Genomic DNA, 25,174 nt, shown 5'->3' with positions numbered 1-25,174 from the left:
ATGCTGGGATTATAGGCATGAGCCACTGCGCCTGGCCGAAGTGTAGACTTCTAAAGGAGGCAATAATAGTTTTGCTTGGGGCTTCATTAGCCTGGGAACAGAATGTCTAAATCAACCATAAGACTCAGGTAAGTTCTTAGCATTAGAACACTCCCTCTTTACTGAAACTGAAATGTATCTCCTTACTGTTTGAACACTCTCACTGGAGGGGAGGCGCAGAGCTGGAAGAGCCATATGATGAAGAAGAGGGAAATGAATAGGGTCTTGGGAGTGGCAGCTGGAGGAACAGGGTCTGGGAGACAGAGAAAGGGAGGAAGTGTATGCTAGAAGCAGCTTCCACATGCTGACACTGTGCTATGGGATATGGGAATGGTACATTTTAGACAGGAAATACATATTGAATAACAATGGAACGTGCTCAGATTAGAAACAAGCAGGCACAGGAGAGTAATGCCAGGAAGCAGGGGGCCTAGCTTCTGAAAATATTCTAGGAGACAGTGATGTCCTTCTCTACAGCTCCCAGAGGTAAGCATAAAGAGAGAGATCAAATGTTGCATTTTGTGGGTGCTGTCAACTAGTACTCAAGCAATCAACCTACTGCATGAAGTTAAAAGTTAAAAGGATGTAAAAAGGGATATTTAAAAATTCTTCCTCATATACAGCGAGAACACTTATTGGGAAATGGCCTTTCTTTGGTGGCAGCTTCTCAGCTAGATAAATTAGTGCTTTTATGGGCAGCAGAGTCAATATCCCAACACACAGAATAATCATCAGGCAAAGTGCGCCTCCACGTCCAACAAAGACTTTAGGCTGTGTCAGGACGTAAGAAGAAAATAACCAGCAGGGAGGATTCATGGTCTGTGCAGGCAGTGACAGCAACAGCGGCCAAGTACATCATTCATAATATACTACAATCCCAGCAAAAGTGAGAAATATAAACAAGAGAAAGAAAATGCCATGCCTCGTAACAGATGGAGTCCTAGAGTACTAGAGGAGGGAAACGTCCAAGGTGTGTCTGTGTCTTTGACTGATGGACACCCAGAAGCTGAGCTTTTTCTTTATGTGATCTGCCTTAGCATCACAGACACACACACAAAGGCACACACACACATAGTCATAAACCAAATCTCACGCTCCCGCCAGCATCTGAAGGTCTGCTTTCTACCAGGCAGGTGAGTGTGTTACAGACAAGAAGAAAGGCCTGTGCCAGCGGTGAGGGTGCCAGCTCCAAATGGCCTGAACCCCAGCCACGGCCCATACTTACTAGTGTCCAAAAGAGGTAAATAGTGAAGAGTGCGACAGTGAGTGCAATCAGCCCGACGGCTTCTAGCCGACTACTAAAGTGCAGGTGGTCCACGGCGCCCCGCAGGCACAGCCAGCCCGAGATGGTGGCCAGGGGAGTTATAAACAAGAAGCACACCATGTCGCCAAACAGAGTCCGCTTCTCATGCTGGGGGCCAGGATTTCTCAGCCACTGCCAGGTAAAGGGAGACAGAGAAGAGCAAGGGAGAAGGTTAAATGCCAGTGTGGAGTGGAGAAATGCTGCTCTGAAGTTATCTTTGCCTTCAGAACCTTGGGAAAAGGCATTTCTGTCTTGTTATGAGATAACAAGGAAGCGTTCAGGGCTCATTCCTATGCCCCACCCCCTGAATAATAATGATATGATACAAATAACAATAATAATTTATAGTCTCCTTGCTGTAGATGACCTACTTTTTTTGAAAATAGTCGTTACTATTCTGAATCACAATGATCCCATGTGGAAGGAAGAGAGAATGTTACTGTTGGAAGGTAACAGCTGAGGTAGGATAAGCTCAGTCATGTGTCCAAAGCCTTCCAGTGTCTTGACCCTGGGAATGTGTGCAGGAAAGGGTTGGGTTGCTCAACCCCTGCACATTCCCAAGACAGGCCTATTTTTAGGACTGGCTCTTGACCAGCTCCTGAGAGATGAGCTTTGAGTCCTAGTAATAGTTTGCCTCATAAGACTATTTTGCATGCCAGAGGCCTTGGGCCACAATACTAGTATGATCAGATACTTTATGTCAACAATGTGATTTATGGTGAACACCTCTTTTTGCCCTGGGAGGCTGGAGTTTGAGTAGCTGAGGTCAGTCGTGCAGATATTGCATGTCTGTGTGACTGATCCCAGTCAAAATCCTGAATACTAAGGCTCAGGTGAGCTTCCCAGATTGGCAAATACTTCGCACATGTTGTCACAAATCATTGCTGGAAAAATTAAGCATATTTGTTTGACTCCACTAGGAAAGGACACCTGGAAGCCTGTGTCTTGTTTATCCTGGACTTCGCCCCATGCACCTTCACCCTTTTCTGCTTTTAATCTGTATCCCTTTGCTGTAATAAACCATAACCATGAGTATAACAGTTTTTTTCTGAGTCCTGTGAGTCCTTTTAGTGAATAACTGAGCCTGAAGATGGTCTTGGGGAGAGCCAACATAGAATAAGACTCACCTGATGCCATGAACTCATTAATGCCCTCTCTTGGCTTTTGGATTCTGAACCTCCTCACTTAGGAACATCTCTGACATCTTGATTATGCTACCATCTTGACTGAACCAATCCCCAAAAGGATGGGGAAAACCTCACGCTTGTTGAAAGACTAAAGACAATTTCTACAGTTAGGAAAATAGGATGGCTGTCCTCCCATTTGGGTACCTGCTTAATGCTTGCTATAATGCTTTCCAAAATCCATTCAACAATATATTTAATTCAGTGCTTACATAATGGTGTCAATTCACATGGGTAATGAGGCCTAATAGCTTTTCTTCAGATTAGCATTGAAACACTCTACAGATAATTTGACATTCCCATCTCACTGTTCCATGTAGTAACGACAGAATCCAAGTTGTCCAGAGAAGGAGTGGGGTCAAACACAGATGATGAGGAGAGACACTAGCACACTCTGTCTTCCATTTCGTCCCTACCAACAAACAGGGACCTAGCATTGACTGTCTGCTGATGTGTGCCCAGCAGTGCCACACATCTGGCTTGCCAAACAGGAGCACTGGCCACCGAGGAGACAGCCCAAGCGGCCAGGGCAGCAAATCCTACAAAACCACCGGGAGGAAGGGAAGGGCCATGATGGGTGAGACAAGAGTGGGTGGGGCTGACAGGAGAGGGAGGGGAAGGCCATGTTCCAGGATGGAAGGACAAAATAGAAAAGCTGCACAGAGGGAAACAAGTTGAGGAAAGAGCAGTGTAAGACCTGGCAAAACCCCAATGACTGAGTAAAAGAGGCAGGTGGTAAAAGGCACCAAAGAAAGTTTTCTGGGAGGTGCCCTTCCTCAAATGTTTGCATGAATCCCCAACATTCCACATTTCAGAGACAATCCACCTTAAACATGGGCTGAGATGGTGAATACAGTCAGTTTCACCTCAAAAGTGGACAGAAATAAGTATTAAAACATAGATAATGGGGAGCTGACTTGTCTGTGAATTTAAATACTGCATTATAAATATTTAATGTAAATACCAAAATAAGTGCAAATGATATTATTAATCCTGCATGTGTTGTCATGCCACCTCAGACATCTCAGCAGCTTCAAAGAAGTTCAAAGAGCTCTTATTAATTAACATGTTCTTGCCTAAGTACTGGGAATATCACTATCAAGTGGAGAGTAGAAATAGGGCATTATTGTATCTTAATTTTACAGAGGCTCAGTAAAGTTAAATGTTGGTGCCAGGTGATTGAGAAGCTGAACTGAGAAGAGGATCGAGATCTCTACTCTTATTTAGATGTTAGTGAATATTCAAAAATTAAAATTGCAAGACATTCAGACATCCAGATTCTTAAACAATGGTGACCAAATTATAGCAAACCAACCCAATTCTCCTCATGGTTTGGGTTTTCCCTGGAAGCAGATAGACATCTGGTGTACTCTTCTCTGTACCTCCATTTTGGAACAGTAGGCCCTGAATACCTATGCTACCTATGTACACAGAAATGCTGACCTCATTAGCTAAGACTTCCCTTCCTTTCTTTGGCTTGGGAATTCTGGATGCATTTTATTAAAACTAATTCAGTACTTTACTTATTTATGTGGCCCTTGACATTACCCAATGAAATGACTTAGATATGGAAGGAGGGGAGGAGGTAATTATGAATCAATGTTTACCTCTGCCTGATGCAAAATAAATGTGCAAAGACAAACTAGAGATTATAATTGCTTGTTCCCAGTTCCTGTTTTCTAATTGTTCTTTGATCTTCCGTATTTATGTGCCCATGATCACCCAATAAGATGAATTCTGCACCTTGTTAACTCTAGTTTTGGGGAGTTCAGCTTACTCTTTGTGTTGTTTGCTGCTGGTTGTATTTAGGTATGGAGTACTTTACATGGTACTATTATGTTAAATTATGTATCTTCTGCAGAGCTCCAAATGTTATCTATTATACAAAGGCAGGTTTGTGAGCAAGATCAGTAGCAATCATCCATCCTCATTGAGGAAAAGAGAAAACTACCCTTGGCTATGGTAAGAGCCACTAAGGATTCAGATATATCCATAAATCAACATAGAATATTAATATAAGCAAAGTTTATAACAGATAAAAATTTGATTACAGTTTATGTTTCTAGCAATATGGAATTGTCTAAATAAATTATGGAATTTACTTAACATAGAATACTATATATTAATAGCAATTTCAAATGCTAATGTACATTTTATATTTACTGGCATGACATATTGCTGAGCAGGAAAAAATTCTAGTGGACAGAATGTATAGTATGATCCTATATATGTAAGACATATTTACACAGAGACAGACATTTACATTTACACACACATAGTGTATTCACATAAAGAACAGGGGGACACCTAGCAAAATAATAGCTATTCTTGGTGGTGGCACTGTGAGTGGTTTAAAATTTTTTTTGTACATTATTTTCTTGTTTTTGTAAAATGAACATGGATTCCTTGTATAAATATATGTGTATATATTACTTGTGTACAAAACAGGGAGAGAGACACACACACACAGAGTGAGAGAGAGGGACAGACAAGGCTGTCAGGGGAGGTAGATGTCTAGCTAGCGAACAGCAAACTAAAACAGCAAAACAGCTATTACTGAGAGAAGGCTGGGGCAGGCTCAGTGCTACAGCTTGGAGTTTATTATGCAATATCTCACTGAGTCCTCACAACAGTCCTATGTAGTAGGTGATAACAGTATCCCCAGTCCATAGATATAAACACCAGGGAGGAGAAAGTTTAATAACTCACCTAAGGAGAGATAGCAAGTGGGTATCAGAGGTGAGATTTAAAGACATGTGAGGAAGAACCTCACATGTCTCTTCCTTGTTTTCCTAGTAACATTTTCTTTTTGTACCAAATGGCATTTGTGTGTGTATGCTTGTGTGTGCAAGGTTTTTTAACTTTTCAGCTAGGTGGGACATATTTAAGTCCTGCTGTTTTATTGGGTACATCTGGTAACTGAATGTTTAGTTGGCTGGCCAGGATGTGATCATGGTACTTTTAGAAAATTTTCTTAGGCTCTTGTTCTGGTCTGTGTCAATTCTTTTGCCAAACCACGATGAGGTCTAATTTCTGGGTGTTTAATCTCAGCTACGTTATCATGCATTGTGACCTAATTCATAATAGACAAGGGGTTGACCTCCTCGATTATTATTCTATTACATTTTTGGCTCTTATACCTTCTACCTTTCTTATCAGTTATGGGGTATATACATTGACTATTATACCTGTTCTGTAGTAGTATCCTCGTCTCCTGAGCATTAATAAAGAACAGGAAGAGGCAGAAGGCAGGCTTGTTCGTGTGTCTGTCTTCCTATTCAAATTTACCTTTATATCACTGGTGTCTAGCACAGGGCCTGCCTCATAGCAGGCACCTCATGCTAAATGAATGAGAAGAGCTTATGTTTCTTCAGCCCCTACTATATGCCAAGTACTATCTTATATGCTACATCTAATAATTCATTTACTCCTCAATAATCTTAGAATCATTATCATTGCCATTTTATAGATAGGGAAAATGAGACACAGAGAATTTAAATAACTTACACAAGATTGGTCGTGGCTTTGGTTCATGAAGTCTAGCTCCAAAGACTGTGCCCCTAACTATTCTATATCATAGTTCTTAGTAAAGCATGGGCTCAGGAAGTAGCTGGATGGAAGGGGAGGAAAAAGGTTACACCTTAACTGTACTTATCAGTACAAGAAGGAATATTTACTTACCGAAGTTCCTCTGGTGTAAGATACCAATTAACTTATCCTGCCCACTTGTGGACAGCTTTTGCAGCTCAAATGCCGTTCTTGAAGGGTCTTAAGTTTGGTCTTAGTCCTTGGCTTATACTTGGTGGTTAACTATATTTTAAAAGGCAAGGTCAATGATTGAGACTAGTAATTTTTGTGGCATTTTTCTCCTGGTGGACCCACCCATACGGCTGCCAGGGGTTCTGTGGGCAGCCAAGGGCACCCTTCTGGCATCTTGTTCTCTGGTTCTATCAAAAACATGCAGTACAGAGATCATGCTGTTGAAAGCCCCAGCAGCTGCCTATTTTTCTGTAGAAATCTCATTCTAATCATTTAACTTGTTTCTGAACCATGAGGTTGATCACTTCTTGGAAATAAGTACAACAAATAAACCAGAAAGCCCCATCATAATCAACACTGAAGGGCCTGAGACAGAAGAGGGGATTAAAGCAGCACTCTACTACCTTGTCACAGCATCATTCACTGGCTGTGAATGTACATCTAAGGTAAGCCAGGTACCAGTGGCTACTTTCAAGGTGGGTTAAGTGTGGATTTGGATTTAATTACAGTGTCAATATGTTAAATCCCCTACTGGTTGGTGGGGAAGAGGGGGTGCTGGAGGTTCTGTGTTATAGAACTTTAGACTCTGCCTCCCAGGCTCTGAGTTAATCAGCTTAAATCCCAAAGGTAGACAGGACACTGTGCAGGTCAGTTTGTACTAGAACCAGATTACACTCTGGTGGCTAATAGCTCTGATCGATTACAACCTTCCCCATGAATCTCCTTAATGAGAAACCACCACAAGAATGAAAGAAACTGATAGAAAGGAAACCATAATAAATTTATGGAGCTGGAAGAAAAAAAAGAGAAGGCATGGTCTCACAATGTTTACTCACTTGGGTTTATCTGCCCGAGTCTCCTGTTAAGCTGACACTTGGCAGAGTTATTAACCTTGCCTTTCTTGAGATGGGTCTTATTCTGCAAGCCCAACACATTCTACACTAAATTCTCGCTTATCTGGGGAGCCGGAATGTGAGGGTGGCAGTGTAATGATCAGAAGGTAAGTGATAGGTCTCTTGCATGATTTAAAATTCAAGATGAAAGTTGAAAATCATGCTTTACAGTTAACTTGAAACAAAGTAGAGAATAAAAACAAACTCCTACTAGTGTTTTAAATCCCTGAACTCCACAGTCTGTCAATGAGTTTCCAGGACAGCTGAAGACGCACAGAAGGAAATTCTGACTCCAGGGGACCTTAGGAGATGCATGCTTCAGATATCCATCAAACCAGGCTTGTAACAATGCATCTCAAAGGAGAACTTTACAGAGTATTTGCTCATGCCTTGGCCTCTCTCCACACCTCTAGACGTGCACATTCAATGACCCAGTCAACATCTCTGCTTAGATGACTAATAGACAACTCAAACAATCTGTCCAAAACAGAACTCCTGATTAGCACGTACCTCGTAACTCCTTTCCCCTAAGTCTCCTCCATATCAGTAAATGACCATCCACCCCCGTCGCTTAGTCATCCTGTTCCATTCTGTGTCTTTCCTCCTGGGCTAAGGGACTTGCCCAGGACATGGTAAGTCCTATTGCTACTGCCTACAACATATACCTGGAATCTGGCTGCTTCTCTCTGCCCCACTACTGACATCCCAGGCTAGGTCACCATCTCCTACTTGGGAGGCAATAGCCTCCCTGCTTCCACTCTGGCCACCCTACTGTCCAGTCCCAAAACAACAGTCAGGGTGAGCTTCTAGAAATATAAATCAAATTAGGTTGCTTCCTTGCTCAAAACTCTCCAATGGTCATAATAAAATCCAAACTGTCTACCTGGTGCTATAAGCCCTGACTTCATCCCTTCCTACCCGTTCCCATGTCTCCTGCTATCTCTCCCTTCATTTTCAGCCTTTGTGCATATTCTTTTTCAGCTTCTCGTTATTTAGGTCTCAGCTCAAACGGCACCTTCTCATGGAAAACACTCCCAGTACCTGTGAATATTACTCAGCTATATTTTCAAGAGCACAGAACGCTCTCCGAAACGATGCTATTTCTTTAGTTGTCTATTTGGTTGCCCATGTATTGCTACCCACTTCAATTTTGTTTATTTTAATATGCCTTGTTCTAAGAACAGCACTGGAACATAGGAGATGTTTAACAAAAATGAATGAATAGGCCGGGTGTGGTGGTTTATGCCTGTAATCCCAGCATTTTGGGAGGCTGAGGCAGGTGGATTGCCTGAGGTCAGGAGTTTGAGACCAGTCTAACCAACATGGTAAAACCCCATCTCTACTAAAAATACAAAATGAACCAGATATGGTGGTACATGCCTGTAATCCCAGCTACTTGGGAGGTTGAGGCAGGAGAATTGCTTGAACCCAGGAGGCGGAGGTTGCAGTGAGCTGAGATTGCTCCATTGCACTCCAGCCTGGGCAACAAGAGTATTGATTTAAAAAAAATCTTTTTTTTTTTTTTTTTTTTTGAGACAGAGTCTCGCTCTGTCACCCAGGCTGGAGTGCAGTGGCCGGATCTCAGCTCACTACAAGCTCTGCCTCCCAGGTTTACGCCATTCTCCTGCCTCAGCCTCCCAAATAGCTGGGACTACAGGCGCCCGCCACCTCGCCCGGCTAGTTTTTTGTATTTTTAGTAGAGACGGGGTTTCACCGTGTTAGCCAGGCTGGTCTCGATCTCCTGACCTCGTGATCCGCCCATCTCGGCCTCCCAAAGTGCTGGGATTACAGGCTTGAGCCACCGTGCCCGGCCTAAAAAAAATCTTGATTTAAAAAATAAGTCTTGATTAAAAAAAGAAAAATGAATGAACAAACATCTGAGATGCTACTAGGCCTGACCAGAAATGATCTTACAGTATTAGTTAGACTAGTTAAACTGATTGGAAAGAAGAAACTTTGTTGGCATATAAACATCAAATTGTCCAGTTAATTGCTTTTAGCCTTCTAGACTAGAGATAGCATTTCTTACATATTGCTCTTCTTAGGTTTCCAAGAGAAATATCTATTCACTGTTTTGTTGCTACAAGATGAAAAACCTGTAGTTTCGATGCAAGCTTTTTTTCCTAAGATGTAAGTAACCATGGAACATCTATTTTTCCATAGGTCATGAAGTCGTATGAGAAACCCAATAAATTATTCAAGATCCCTTGTGCTGTTTTAGTCACAATTAATATATATATATATATATATATTTTTTTTTTTTCCTAGAAGAAACCTACCTTGAAATAATTGAGAAGTGTACATACCACATGTCCTCTTAAAAGTTATACAACTCCAATTCAACCAAAAATATGTACTGAGTGCCTATGATGTACCAGATATTTGTACTGAATTTGGTAACACCAGGTGTTGTTATTGTTCCCATTTTGGATTAGGATATGAAGGCTCAGTGAGGTTAAGTTCCTTGTTCAAGGTTACATGGTGAGGAGCCAGTATTTGAAACCTCTAGCCTAATGCTCTTTCAATTCTTTCTTTTCACTTACTTTCACACTACATAAAATCTTGATCCCAATTTTTGTTCCCTCCTGCAACGGATAAAGTTCAAGAAGCAGCACCTTGCTGGGGATAAGATATGGGCTCGGAGGCAGGGGACAGGACATCACTTCCAGTTGCCCCACATTCTGGTTCCCCCAAATGCTGTGTGGCTTTATGAGCTTTATGAAGTTCTTTAGCTCTGTTGTGGAGTCAAAAATGGGAGTCTACCTCAACAGAGTAAGGATGCGGTGGCTTTGATGGAGTGGTGAAGCAGCCTCTCCTGTTGTCAGAGCAATGCTATAGAATTCTTAAGGTCTCATTTGAGTTCAAAACATCAGGCTTAACTAAAGGATTTCAGGCCAATCCTTTTCTAGGCTTCAAGTTTGTGTGCCCAGCTGCTTACTTGATGTGTCTCCATTTGTGCAGTGAACGTGACAAGCTTTACAAGATCCACCGCAGAACATGAGATTCACCATCCACCATTCCAACTCCCCCACAAACAGATTCCTCTCTCAGGGTGGCCCATACCAGCATGTGGGAACACCAACACCTGGTGGCTCTCATAAACAACCTCAGTCCCATCCTTATTTCTCCCTTTCTTCATTCCCCTTCCCCCTATATCCAGTCTATCAGCAAATGCTGTCAATTCTTCCAGAATACATCTTGAGTATGTTTGCATTGCTCTCCCTGGTCACCACTATTCCCTTCCAAACCCTCCTCATTTTTTACCTAAAAGATGGTACCATGTAATAGTCTCCTTACTTTCTCACCCTTCCACTCCTGTTATCCTAGAATCCAGTTTCTATAAAGCAGTAAATCATGACACTTGTCTAGTTTAAAATTTCCCAATGGCTCCCCATCACCCTTACCTAACACCTCACCATGGCCTACAGAGCCCTGCGTAGTTTAGCCCAGGTGTTTGTACCCTGGAGTCCTATCCACAGATAGGATTCACAGGATCTATGGTTTTGAATGGGAAATAAGAATCACGTCTTTATTTTCACAAACTCTAATTGAAATAGAACATTCCACCGAGCGATGCAGAAAATCTAGGTGGCATCAGCAGTACCTGCGACTTTGTCACTGGTAGAAATAGAAATATGCATATTTCGTATCACATTACAATTGTTGCAGATATCTTGAAATAGCATTATTTTACGCCTGTAATCCCAGCACTTTGGGAGGCCGAGGTGGGCGGATCACAAGGTCAGGAGATCGAGACCATGGTGAAACCCCGTCTCTACTAAAAATAGAAAAAATTAGCCGGGCGCAGGGGCGGGCGCCTGTAGTCCCAGCTACTCGGGAGGCTGAGGCAGGAGAATGGCGTGAACCCAGGAGGCGGAGCTTGCAGTGAGCCGAGATTGCGCCACTGCACTCCAGCCTGGGCGACAGAGCGAGACTCCGTCTCAAAAAAAAAAAAAAAAAAAAAAAATAGCATTATTTTAATGTTAGTTATTAGATCTGCTACAAAACATGCTAAAGCATCATTTACATTTTATATTACAACTGTGTCTTTTACATATTTTGATACCCGTATTTTAGTGTAAATGGCTTCCTTTGCATTCCTGTGTATTTTATCTTATGCAATTAAGAACATGATTCTGAGAAGGGATCCATGCACTTCAACACATTGCCGAAGGGTCCAGAAAAGTTTAAGCACCTGGTGCCTAGCTCCTCTGTGCTCTCATGCAATGCTCTCCTGCAGTGTTTCTTTCTGCCTCAGAAACACCAGACTAGCTCCTACCTCAGAGCCTTTACAGTGGCCATTCCTCTGCCTGGAACTCCTTTACCCATGGCAGGTTCCTTCTTATCAGCTGTACCTTTGCTTGAATGACACCTCTTCAGATGGGCCTTCACAAACCAGCACACACAAACCCTCACCCCAGTTCTTCTTTGCCACAAATTGGCCTCGATTATTCCTTTATCACTTTTACCACCACTACCAGAGACAATCTTGTTTATTTATTTACTTGTTAATTCTGTTCCTTCCTCCCTAGCAGGGAAGCTCTGTTAGTACATGAGATTCTTCTGGCCTGTCCACAGCTACATTCCTATTTCTTAAATATCTGATTTGTGCTTGATAAATATTAGCTGAAGAAATACACAAATCCTTCTAAGCCAGAGGATCACTTTGGGTAGACATCAAATGAATATAACTGAAATGCATATATAAGACCATTTGCTTGGACTCTTCCCATTAAACACAGTAATTTTTGCCACACACATGTGCATAGCAGTTACTTTGGCACTCACAGCTGTGATCTGGCTGAAGCATAAAGTCATATTCAAGGACACCTTAGAGATTTGTGATGCTCCCTGGAGGACTTAGGCCAATAAGCCAATTAATGGGCTATAATGCTCCATAAATACTATGCTTATGCCTGGGACATTATAATTTGGCTCTGACATTATTTAAACAATGCTACACACACTCACACCAACGGTTTATTTTTCCAAAGATTAAATCAGTGGCACAACAGGATTAGATGGCAAATAATTTTATATATTCACTTGTAACTTCAGACATACACAAAATAAAAATAATCTCTCTCTAATTATTTTAGATCATTACAGCATAGGAGTGATCAACAGCCAAATGGAGATTGCTTATCTGAAATATGAGAAGATACTTCAGAATTATGTGGCATATCTGATCATGTAAAGCAAGAAACATGAGATAACCAAGATAGAATGGAGAGTAAGGAAACAGAAGTTTTAAGAAGAAATTGATAAAATGCATAGTACCAAAAGTGGATATTATTTATTTTGGGAACAATAAATTCATACTGTGTGGTTTTTCTTTTTTTGAGATGGAGTCTCACTCTGTCACCCAGGCTGGAGTGCAGTGGCACAATCTTGGCTCACTGCAACCTCCACCTCCCAGGTTCAAGCTATTCTCGTGCCTCAGCCTCCTGAGTATCTGAGATTACACACATGCACCACCACGCCCGGGTAATTTTTGTACTTTTAGTAGAGATGGGGTTTGCCATGTTGGCCAGGCTGTTCTTGAATTCCTGACTTCAAGTGATCCACCTGCCTTGGCCTCCCAAAGTGCTGGGATTACAGGTGTGAGCCACTGTGGCTGGCCCTGTATAGTCTTTTATAAACACAAATAGCTCTCATTCCCCTGATTTTGCTTCATTTTAATTCTCACTGGCCTCCAGACTGGAAGGTTACTGTTGTCTAATGACCACTCTGTCAGACTGCTGTTGGAGTCTGGGTTTCTGAACATTTGAATAATTACTTCCAGCAGAAGTACATGATCATGGGATACACTGTACCAGGACAGTGTACCAAATAAGAGCTCCCGCTGCAGCACTAGACAAAAGATGAGAATATGATAAATAACAGGAATATGAACAATAAATTTCTATTTTGATAATATGGATGTTTGAAGGAATAGAGAAGAAGAAATAACATTCAAAACCAGGTTTTCAAAATGGTACTACACTTACATATCTGTGTCCTTCAGGTGTAGTGAGAATGTGAGTAAGAAAACTATCCAAGCAGAGTATGGTGGAGGGATTTCAAGGAAATACAATGCACATGTAAAATAGATGACAGAGCAGACAATGTCACCACATGCTTCCAAAGTAAGCAAGAATGGGAACACTTTGAAAAAGGGGACATTTCTTCTAAACAGAAGGACCATGAAAACAGAGGAACTATTGGATTTGCAGTCCCTGTAGTCCAATGTTTTGCTGCCTAAAAGGGGCCTACATATTTAGGAGGGCCTGGCTGACTTGGCTGACATTAGATACATCCTAGCAACTAATGGAATAGGAATCACTCAAGGCTCCACTTGAGGCAGTGGCTTAAGTTCATGCACCACGATGGAGGAGATTAGAAGAAAAATCTCCTCATTTTCGTTCTAAACTCTGTCTTTGAATTTCAAAGGGAGCCCACCACCATTTAAGTAATTTGGAATGTGCGAGGCACTCCCTGTTCACATTGTCTAAGCTGTTCATGATTTTCAAGATTTCAGACATGCCCCTCAGTAGCATCCTCACATCTAGATTAGTAGCATCCTCATATCTCTCACTTTCTGTCCAGTCATCTGTGCTTACCACTCCCCTGGACATTTTGGATATCTTTCACTGGGTATGGGGCCCAGAATACCAGATTACCAGGTGAAGACACCTCGCTGTGTTATCTGAGCAGACGGCAATGGTCTCTATTTTGCTGGCCTTACTTCCTTTGATTATGTTTAATGTTTGCAGATCACTTTGCTATAAAACAGACTTGTCTTCAGAAAAGACATTCTTAAGGGGTAAGGGGCAACGGCTCAAATGACATGATTCATGACATCAGGGACTGGCATTTATAGAAGGGCAGGAAGGAAACCAGCTGGATGAATAGAGTTGCGGTCTGTGGGAAAGCTCTACTCCAACTGGGAAACACATATACAGTTTTAGCTTGAGTGATCCTGAGACATGCAACCCCTAGGTGTCCCTATGGCAGTACCAAGCCAACCATTAAGGAACCCAAGTTAATAACTAGCCCAGTGTCTGTATATGTGTATAACTGAATCACCAGCTCTCCCTTTAAGACTAACAAATCATATCCACTGTCATGGTACCCACAGAAGTACACTATGGCCTTCTCATGGAAGAGGGAAAATGCAGTGAAGTGTTGAGACCTTCTCTCACTTTTCATACTTAAGGCATTTTAAGAGTGCAAGAGACACTTTTAGAAAAATCTCTGTTTTATAGTTTACATAATTACCTTTCTAGGTTAGGGGTACTCGACTTAGGGTATAGGCCTTCAGAAAATCTGTGAATCAAAATCCCTTTGAACCTGTATTTGGACAATGGATGTGTGTATATTTTGGGGGAGATGGTTCAAGCTTTTATCAGATTCTCACACATATCTGAGATACAGGAAAGGGTAAGAGGCACTATTCTGGAGCATTTCCCTAAACTACCTTGAGACAATCCTTGGTTCAATCGAATTTCTGAAGTTTGAGAATTTTTTTTTTTTTTGAGTTTCGCTTTTGTTGCCTGGACTGGAGTGCGCAATGGTGCAATCTCGGCTCAACGCAACCTCTGCCCCCCAGGTTCAAGCGATTCTCCTGCCTCAGCCTCCCGAGTAGCTGGGATTACAGGCATGCACCACCATGCCCGGCTAATTTTGTATTTTTAGTAAAGACGGGGTTTCTCCAGGTTGGTCAGGTTGGTCTCGAACTCCCAAACTCAGGTGATCTGCCTGCCTCAGCCTCCCAAAGTGCTGGGATTACAGGCGTGAGCCACTGCACCTGGCCAAGAAATTTAAGAATACAGACATGGTTGCCTTCTGAGAATCATCATTTATCCTTAGACCCTGACCTTCTCCTTATTCCTCAAATAAAAATAAAAAAATCAACCTTGGGTGCAAAATGTGAGATTAAAAAATTAACTGTATAGTTTTAGATAACACAGGACAGCAGAATCAAGAAAGCATCCAAATTAAATTAATGGGCTTAAAGGAAGGAGAGGGCTCTTACTGAGCAAGAATGGCAAAAATTCAGATAACATAAAAAGTTCAATGTGCAAATGATATCCATAAAAGAAGAAAGTAAAAGATGAACAGTGATAGGGAGAAAGCCAAAGTTTAAGAGGGGAAGGAACCATTGACACCTCTGGGTGAGCTTCCTCATTTATATCCACAAATAGGAGACCATTAGAGCACCCAGAACAGTGCACAGGGTAAGGCCTCAGGAAATAATTACTAGTAATAGTAGTAGGAGGAGTATATTAAGGTAACCAGGATGTTGAGGAAAATAAAATCAGAAATAAAAAATATAGCAAGGAAGGTATACCTTTTCTATAAAATCTGAGACTGGACCTTGTAAACATTATGTTAAGTGAAGGAAGTCAACCACAAAGGTCCACATACTGTAGGATTCCATTCACAGGAAATGTCCAGAACACGCAAATCCATAGAGACTGAAGATAGATTAGTGGCTGCCTAGGCTGGGGGTGGGGGACATAGAAGGGACGGCTGGAGAGTGAAGGCTGCAGTGTATGAGGTTTCTTTTTGGGTGATGAAAATGTTCTGAAATCAACTGTGGTGATGACTATACAACCGTGAAAATACAAAATACCATGAAATTGTACACTTTAAATGGTGAATTGTACGGTATGTGAATTTTTATATCTCGATAAAGCTGAGACTGGAAGACCCTTTAGTTAAGGAAAATCTGAAGTATCCTATAGATTTCTCTAAAGAAACCCTCCATCTTGCATACATTCCCTTATGTAGGTATTTCCTTTATCTTGCCACATCTTCATCTAATAGAGTGATTTTTCAGATACATATAAGGCATGTCTTAGAAACAGCTGAAGTAGGTATATTTTGATAAATGAATTCAACATTAAAGTCATAGATTTTTAGCAGATAAATCAGTGTTTAGAAAAACATTGGAGCCATTTATTACCTCCATCTCTCATGCCTATTCTCCCATCACCTACCAGCTATATAATGCAAAGAGGAAAGCCTTTGGAAGTGGGGAATTGTGAGGAAGGGCCACCTTATTTTCTAGGATGGTGCATATTTTCCCTTCATCTCCCAATTTCTGCTTTACTGACTCTTCCCAGATATAAGTCCTTAAATGCCTATAAATTCTATTTTACAACTTTCCTGCTGCTCCTATGTGCCAGCATTTCATATAAGCTATATTAGCCATTTTCCCTCAGAGCCCTAAAAGACTTTGAACCTCACTACTTATTCCAACTTTCTATTTATAATAGCATCGCTAGAGGTGAAGCAATGATGAAATAATGAGTAGAAAACATTTCATTTTTTTCTTGTAATCTGACCTCAATCTTCACAAACAGATCTTTATACATCTTCATAAGTGGCACATCTAAGAATTAAACTTTTTTTTTTTTTTTAGTATTCCAAACTAAAAGCTTCAAAAGCATATTTTTTCTCTTTCGTGTTATACAAGCACAACATAACTTTCTTCTCATATATCCATCACAGTGTAAATCTATCCCTCTAACTCTGTAATAATGGGTTGCAAAGAAACCGTTTTATCCCAAACAATCTCACAGGGTTCCTATCTCTTCAAGAAAGGAGGCGGGCAGTGATGAGGCACGCCACAGAAACACACATTCCGTGAAGAATGAGGAGGAAGGCAAAGCCTGAAGACTTGACAGGGGTCTTTTCTTATCTTCCCCCAAATCTGCTGCACCTGTCAAAAAAAGTGAAGCAAAGAATTGAGGGAAAGCCACAAATAATTGAAGAGAAACATCAATGTTTTCCTTTATGGGTTGCAAAATAAGGTTTACCAATCTGAATTATCTTGATGGTAGTTTTTAAAGAAATTTGTCTCACAAGTGTGTACAGCCACATGAGGACTGATTAACCTTCACAACCATTCGTGAAAAGAGGGAAAGGTTTCTGATAATTTTGGGTTAAAAGATTCCTCCTAAGGAATTGGTGACATAATGACTCAGTAAAATGAAGACTCAGACGCAGAGGAAGAGTAACTAAATGAGAAGAAAAAAAGAAAGGCTATGTAAAGTCACTTGGAAATGAAGAATGATTTTTCTGGCTTCTGATAGGGTGCTGTAGCCAAAAGCTTTGCTTTCCAACTAGAGTACAAAGAGGCACAGGAAAGAAGTGCCACTCTACTCTTCCAGCACTTGATCTGGCACAGCTCAGGGTGTTTTTTAAAACAGACTTTATTTTTCAGAGCAGTTTTTGGTTCACAGAAAAATTGAATGGAAAGTACAGAGGGTTCTCATATATCCCTGTCTCCCCCTGCCCCCACAGTCCCCTCTACTGTCAGCAGCCCACACCAGAGTGGTACATGTGTCACTAGCAATGAACCTACCTTGACACATCGTCACCAAAGTTCATAGCTTACATTAGAGCTAACTCTTGTGTTGAACATTCTATGGGTTTTGATAAACGTATAATGACATGAATCCACTATTATAGTGCAGACTGGTTTCACTGCCCTAAAAATCCTCTGTGCTCCACCTTTTCATCCTTCCCTCCCTGCTAACTCTCTGACTTAATAGACAAATCTGGTGTCAAGAGGAAACAAGGGCTTTACTCATAATTTTTTTTTCCATCTTCCCCCTTCTGAAGCACATCTAGTTTCTTGGAAAGGCTGGGTATTGGCAAAGAAACCCTCAGCTCTGTGTGTGCATAGGTTCATACCAATGAGCAAATGAAAGAAAGTACTTCAGAGGCAGGAAGGAAGCCAGGTGCAATGGTCTGAATGTTTGTGTCTCCCAAAATTCATACATTGAAATCCTAACCCTCAAGGTGATGGTATTAGGAAGTGGGGCCTTTGGGAGGTGATCAGGTCAGGAGGATGGAACACCCATGACTGACAGTTGTGCCCTTACAAAAGAGACTCCAGAGAACTAGCTCTTCCCATCTACCACATGAGGACATAGTCAGAAGTTGGCAGTCTGCAACCAAGGAAGAGGACCCTCAATAGAACCCAACTATGTCGGCACCCTGACCTCGGACTTCCAGCCTCCAGGACTGTGAGAAATACATTTCTGTTGTTTCTATACCACTCAGTTTATGGTATTTCGTTATAGTAGCCAGAATGGACTAGGACACCAGGTGTGGTGGAAAGAATGTGGGCTTTGGAGACAGACCTGGATTCTTCTTTAATTTTTTTTTTTTTTGAGATGGAGTCTCACTCTGTTGCCCAGGCTGGAGTGCAATGGCACGATCTTGGCTCACTGCAACCTCAGCCTCCTGTTTTCAAGTGATTCTCCTGCCTTAGCATCTCAAATACCTGGGATAACAGGCACACACCACCACGCCCAGCTAACTTTTGTGTTTTCAGTAGAGACGGGGTTTCACCATATTGGTCAGACTGGTCTCAAACTTCTGACCTCAGGTGATCCACCCGCCTCAGACTTCCAAAGTGCTGGGATAACAGGGGTGAGCCACTGTGCCTGGACCACCTGGATTATTCTTTTGCCTTCTCCGCTTACTAGTCCTGAGGCTGAAAGTATTTAAGATCAATGAAGAGTGACTTAGGTCTGAGTTGCAGCTTCCTTATCTATAGAATAGGATAATATCTGCTATGAGAAGGATACCTGAGACATTGAAATAAGATGATTATATAAAGTGTATACAAGCACAACATAACTTCCTTCTCACATATCCATCACAGTGTAAATCTATCCCCCTAACTCTATAAAACTAGATTGCAAAGAATATTGCATGTAATATTTTTCCTTTGCCTCAGAAATGGGTAAACAAAATTTAAGAAGAAGAAAACTCCAGGGTGTGAACATCTTGATAAACATAGATGGACTCACATGAATTAATGCCACTGGACTGGAATCAAAATCTGTGCCTATTCTGGAAAGTAAAATTATTTGCACAAACAGGCATAGCAGGTCTCATTCAGTGAATAAACAGCCACTGATCTCCCTGTGCCTAACTGAAGATACTTCTCTCTGCTCAGTTGTTTACAACTGATCATTAGGCGGTGTGAGGGATTAGCTATAATCATGTATTGTTCACAATATTTCACACATTATTCATTTAAAACTATGTATTCTTTCTTTGGAGTTAAAAGTCAGTTGTCGACACCTAAAACTGAAGATGCTTGTGGAGGGCTGGCAGGCCCCCAGCAGGGAGCATTATGCATATTCTGTAACTCTGCTTCTGAAATCTGCACCAGGGCTTCTGCAATTTCTGTTTCCCTTCGGCTCAACCAGGTGCCTTGTACCCAACACAGGGCAATTCCTGAGAGCTAATTGTGCCTTGTTATTTCAGCAGGACTTAGGATAAAGGTGATTACCAGCTGTAGTTATTCAGCGACATTTCACTTCTCCTCTCTCAGACTCTCCTTTACAAAGCTTTCTGCCAGCAGCCCATGACACCTTCACCTCCACCACCCCAACTCCCGTGGAATAACTTCTAATTGTCTGCCTTTCAAAGAAGTGAACTCCATAGCTGTCAACGTTTGCTGTACTAATTGTTTGTACATTTGGAGTTAGCTGAAAGGGTCCGGAATCTTGCAAGATGATCTGTCTCTTTTGTTAACATCCTCTTATTCTTGGCCCAGATGTGCTTAAGGAAAACCTGGCTGAATTTCCTCTCCTATTTGAGAACACCCAGGGATGAATCGGTGAAGACCACAGTTTTCTTCCTGGCCCCAACAGGCTATTCCTTTGAAGGGTATGTCATTCACAAAATGCTAATGTTTGTTAATTCTGCATAGTGAATACACACCTGTTTGTTATATTATTCTTTGTCCTCTTCTGTATTTTTTAAAACATAGATTAAAATGAACATGTTATATGAAGCAATTCTTGGTGTTTTGCATCTTTGTGTCTCTGCTCATAGAAGTCCTCGCAAAGACGAAGAGGGCTGCTATCAAGGTGGACAGAGGTCCTCTTGAGAATGTGGGTTCTCATTTGTATCCAACCCAAGTTCACGGCAAGGATCAGAATCATTGAAACTAATAGAATCAGGTCATGTAATTCTTTTTATACACAGAACTGGATTTTCCCTCCAAATTAATCCTTTACCAGCAGTGGATGGGCTGAAAACACAGACACTGAACAGTTAGCTCACTTCCATCTGGCACGGCCATGTGAACACTTCGGTTGGCTTGCTTTTTTAATGAAGTGATTTTTAATGAAGCAAGCTGTGAATTTAATGGATACCTTCAAACAGCTTCTTTGTATCTAAGCTTTAAGTAACAAAGCAACTGCCAAATTAGCCACCAAAACAAAAAACAAATTCGAGACTGGACGACTGCAGGGTCAAGGATTGCTGGGGCGTGGTCATCAGACATGTCATCTCCACTGCTGGCACAATGTATGGTTCCACGAGTACACGTGGAGGCAGGTGGCCCGAGGGATGGCCTGCTCAGCGACCTTGTCAGAGGTCAAGAAAGTGCTTAGCTGACACTAAAGCATACTCAGGTGCAAGATGTTATAATTGTACTCTCACCACCGTACATGCTGGTACACCGCCTCTTAGAGGTTCATTTCCCTTGTGATTTTGAAACAATCATTTCAGCTCACTTATAATGTGGGCACAATGGGAAGGAGATCATTAGGTTTGGTCTATAATACCCTGAAAGGAAGATGAAGTGTTGGTAGAAAGAAATGCACAGGGTATTAGAGAACTCTTTTAAAGGTGAGAAAAGTCACCCAGTCCTGGAACCTCAACTGTAAATGCAGGAAGGAATGCAAGATGGTGGAGGGCTGGGTGTGTGCAAGCAAAAGGCAAGGCCTGGGGAACTGGAGAGAGCATGTCCCACCCAAAGGCATTCAAATTCCTCAATAAAAGTACTGATCCAATACAATGCACTTATGACATGCTATGATACTGGTCCAACTAAATTACTCACTAGGCTGCGTTAATGGGTTAGAATGAACAAAGGGGCTTGTCTGCCTTCATGTAAAGAATGGAGTGGGGTCCTCATGCCTATAAATCTTCTTGAAGCACTTTATATCCCTTATGACATAATTGCCTAATTACCCCAATGCCACAAGTGTTTGCTGATGAAAGTGAATACTCTGAAACCAAAACTCGTATTTTTACTTCAATGAATATTAAAACCAAACCAAACTAACTATAATAAGAGTCCGGCAATGTCCCCACCTAAGTCTCATGTGTGTACATATATGTGCATGTGTATATATATATAAAATCTCTATATAATCTATCTGTATATATTAGGAGCTAAGTGAATTCTTGAATCTATTAAATAGCAAGTGCCAAGGTACAAAGTAGTTTCTTCATATCCCTTCAACTCTGCTCCCCATGGTATACCTGGAGATTACGCTGAATCCTGGGCACACTTTAAAACCATTGTCCTCCAGTGACTTCATAAAAAAGATTAATAAGTAAATAAGTTTGAAAAAAAATCCTTAATCCTCATCTCCCTAGCTTTATATCTCATTATTCTGGGTAACTGCTATGTGTGAAAACATGCTCAGTTTCAATTTAGCTAGACCTCTGACTCACAGGGAACAGCTTTTAAATTGTTCATACAATTCTTAACAATCAACTGGTTGTGTGTAAAGGAAATAGGAATATGGAAACTTAATCACTTCCACTGTGAAAAATCACTGTGTCTCCCTGATCAGAGGAAAATCAGATCCTAGAAGGCCTTTTCTCCAGATTCCCACTATTTCCTGGCTGTTTCATTTAAATCACAACATTGTTGAGCTGATCTATAACTTCATGAGTTTTCCAGGCAAGGGTGGATGTTATGAATACATGTCTTAGGAAAGCCTAGTGGCAAATATTCCATCACTAGAAACTGATGTTATAAGCATGCTATTTGCTCGTCGTAAGATGGGCTTCCTTGGCAAACTGGTCAATCAGAAATGCATTAATGGCAAGAGGCTGGAGTCAAAGCACATATTTCAGGGGAACAAGTCATGGTATGTTTATGTGTGTTACATTTGCTCTTCCTTTTTGCTATCTTTTTGCTATCTACATTTTGAATGCTTTTCTTTCAAGCTTTGTGTGATTGGACACAGACCTTATGAGATTTGCATTAGTTGGACTTTATCAGAAATTCATCCACATCTGACTAATATAGATGATTGCAATGTAGTGCTCTTGGGTTGAAACTAGGTCTTGTTATACTGGCTTACCTTGCACCAAGAAAATATGAATAATGATCCAGTAGAATGTAGTAAATAGATATCTACTAACCATGAAAGGATTCACCAATATTTAGGGTAAAAGAGACTAAAAGATTTAGACTGGCCATGTAGGTAGGTAGGTAAGGTAGGTAAAGTAGGTAGAGAGGTAAGTAGACACACACAGTCAACTCACTGAGGTCTAATTATACGTCATACAATATATCCATTTCAAGTGTAGAATACACATTTTTTGAACAATAACTTTTAGTCTTAAATAGAGACCAGAAGATGTCATGGAGAGCTCTTTGCTCACCCTCTTTCACAGGGAAGCTCAGAGAAGTTGAACCAACCCACACAGATGGCCAGTGGCTAAGTGAGGAGGGCATGCCCAGTTTGGAGGTTCCAATGAAAATCAGCCCATTGATTTGTCATCATGAGTAGAAACTCACCCTTACGGGCAGAAAAAAAGACTTCACATAGCAGCCAGTGTATATACAACAGCCCTGGGTTCCTGCCCAGTTAAAAATGAACATCCAACTGTGGGCTGCAGAGATAAGAAAAGGAAGTGAAGAAATGTCTTAGGAATGGTGGCATGAAGGGGGATGAACAGTTATGCAGAACGAAGGACTGAGAGGGTTTATTGACAACTGGAAGTCTGAGGTGTTAAAAGTAATTCCAACCAACGTTAGCGTTTAGATGCTGACAAATACAATTTATAAATGACTTTTTAAACTGCCTCCTCGAGCAACAAGAGCTGTTATTGTCACATCGATTTTGAAATTAAATGTTATGGAATTTCCTTGCTTTAATGAGAAGGCAGATCCAACTGGTAAACAAAGTAATGATTAAGCAATTAAAACAGTAAAACTGAGAAATAAAGAAACACTACTCCTAATCCTTAACCCAAATAGGCAGGTTTTGCTGATTCGCTTAAAAAAAAGATGCATGTTTATCTTGAGGTGAAAGTATTGAGAAGAGATGCTCACTAGGAATAAACTGTCCTCTGATAAGAGGGGAAAAGTCAATTAGTAATGTCATTTGTTTAAAACCCTGCCTGCACCTGGTTCTCATTTGTCCTCCAGCTGAGAAACCAAAGACAACTTCTTTTTATTGCTTGTGGTCAAACAGCAAGTTCATTTCGCCATGGGATGATCAAACGGCCAGCCTCCCCCAGCTTGGGAAGGTTTGCCTTTCACTTTCAACTTGTTCAATCATCATTAACTCTGAAAATTGTCACATTCCATTTGTGCAATGAAAATTTCATCACTGGTGACCGTTTGGGTGAAGTTTTTGTAGGCGAGGCCCTAAATCTTGTAGAGCACCTCACACATTCTCAAGGTCATTTGCCTTGTTTCCTTGTTTAATGACAGTTGCCTAAGATCCAGGAATGAGTCTGTGACCTGACATCAGCAACTCTGAAGACCCCTGTGTGTGGGTACATGTTACCCTCTCTGAGACTGAGAGAGATCACTGGGTGATTTGCCACATGGATTTCATCTGAGAAAAATTAGGGTATGTACATGCATGTGTGCACACACAAATACACACACACCCTACTTTGTTATATATTATGTGCATATACACTGGGATTTTTACCGGGGAAGTGCTAGTTAAAAAGATTGCTGGATGGAGTCTATTTCAAAGCAGGGCTTTCTCACTCTGGGAAACCAGCTTCCCTGCAATATCAAACTGGGGAGGTTCCACAAAGTTTCTGGAAAGGAGAAATAAGCTTCTTTTTACTTTTGCCATTAGGCTTGAGAAATCTTCAACTCCTTTGTTTATTATTTAATTATATTTCCCCCTCTGCAGATAAGTTCTAAAATGTTAAATCCCAATGAATCTGGCACAAGGCCAAATTCCCCACAGGCCCTTTCTGAATATGAATTTCTGAAAGTGGATGTCAAGTGGCAAGATGGCTAAATTAAGAGGTCACTAGATCCCGACTCTTAAGCAAAGCATGGAGTGTACTGGGGAAAGTCAAATAAGTTTTGTGCCATTTGCCAAGTAAGTCATAATAGCTAAAACAGGCCCCGGTTATAGGTCTTGATTTAATTTTCAAGGTCAAACCCAAGAGAATGTATATACAGAGCTACAGAGCTCTCTAGCATCTTAAGCCTGGGCACTAATACACTTATTAAATAGTCCACAAGAAGCACTTCTTGATTTCCAGCACTAGTTTTCATTCCAGGGCTTCACTGAATTAGCTGTTGAAACAAGGAAGTTAGGAGAAGGTCTGAATCATAGACACAATGTCTTGGCTCCCTTTAGCTATTTCTGGCTCATAATATATTAAAATATTTACTGTTGCCAATATCCAACTTTTTTTTTTTTTTTTTTGAGGTGGAGTATTGCTCTGTCGCCCAGGCTGGAGTGCAGTGGCATGATCTGGGCTCACTGCAAGCCCCACCACCTGGGTTCATGTCATTCTCCTGCCTCAGCCTCCTGAGTAGCTGGGACTACAGGCACCCACCACCACGCCCGGCTAAGTTTTTTGTATTTTTAGTAGAGACAGAGTTTCACCATGTTAGCCAGGATGGTCTTGATCTCCTAACCTCATGATACGCCTGCCTCAGCCTCCCAAAGTGGTGGAATTACAGGCGTGAGCCACCACACCTGGCCAAGAGTTCAACAATATTAGGTTATTGGCTGAAGGAAATTTGTGTGTAATTTCCCAAGTGAGATATTTTTATTGAAACACTTGCATATGTGCCCTGTATTCTTTTAAGTGTTTTATAATATTAATTCCTTTAATCCTTATAGTAATTCCAAGAGGTAAAGTAACAAACCCGAGATCACAGAACCCAGGACGTCTAGGTCTATATCCATTAAACTACAGAGCTATACTTTTTCATGAAGACTTCTCAGGATATGCAACCCAAATGC

The 25,174-nt window shown here is 41.2% G+C and overlaps 1 protein-coding gene across 7 annotated transcripts in view; it reads right to left on the bottom strand.

Annotated features, from left to right (window-relative positions):
- Positions 1-25,174, bottom strand: part of MARCHF3 (membrane associated ring-CH-type finger 3) — a 167,157-nt gene that overhangs the window by 9,528 nt on the left and 132,455 nt on the right. For 6 of the 7 annotated variants that reach the window (XM_071098515.1, XM_071098512.1, XM_071098516.1 and 3 more), the window contains 2 exons: positions 16,807-16,887; positions 1,265-1,474 (listed from right to left, as the gene is read on the bottom strand). In XM_071098515.1, coding sequence (XP_070954616.1) covers positions 1,265-1,474; positions 16,807-16,887 — 291 coding nt within the window. The remainder of the gene's footprint in view (positions 1-1,264; positions 1,475-16,806; positions 16,888-25,174) is intronic. The other variant, XM_011710153.2, reaches the window with a different exon arrangement.

The sequence above is a fragment of the Macaca nemestrina genome, chromosome 6, assembly GCF_043159975.1.
Source record: "Macaca nemestrina isolate mMacNem1 chromosome 6, mMacNem.hap1, whole genome shotgun sequence".
In the NCBI taxonomy this organism is placed as follows: Eukaryota; Metazoa; Chordata; class Mammalia; order Primates; family Cercopithecidae; genus Macaca; species Macaca nemestrina.
This window is presented reverse-complemented; position numbering and strand designations above follow the sequence as displayed.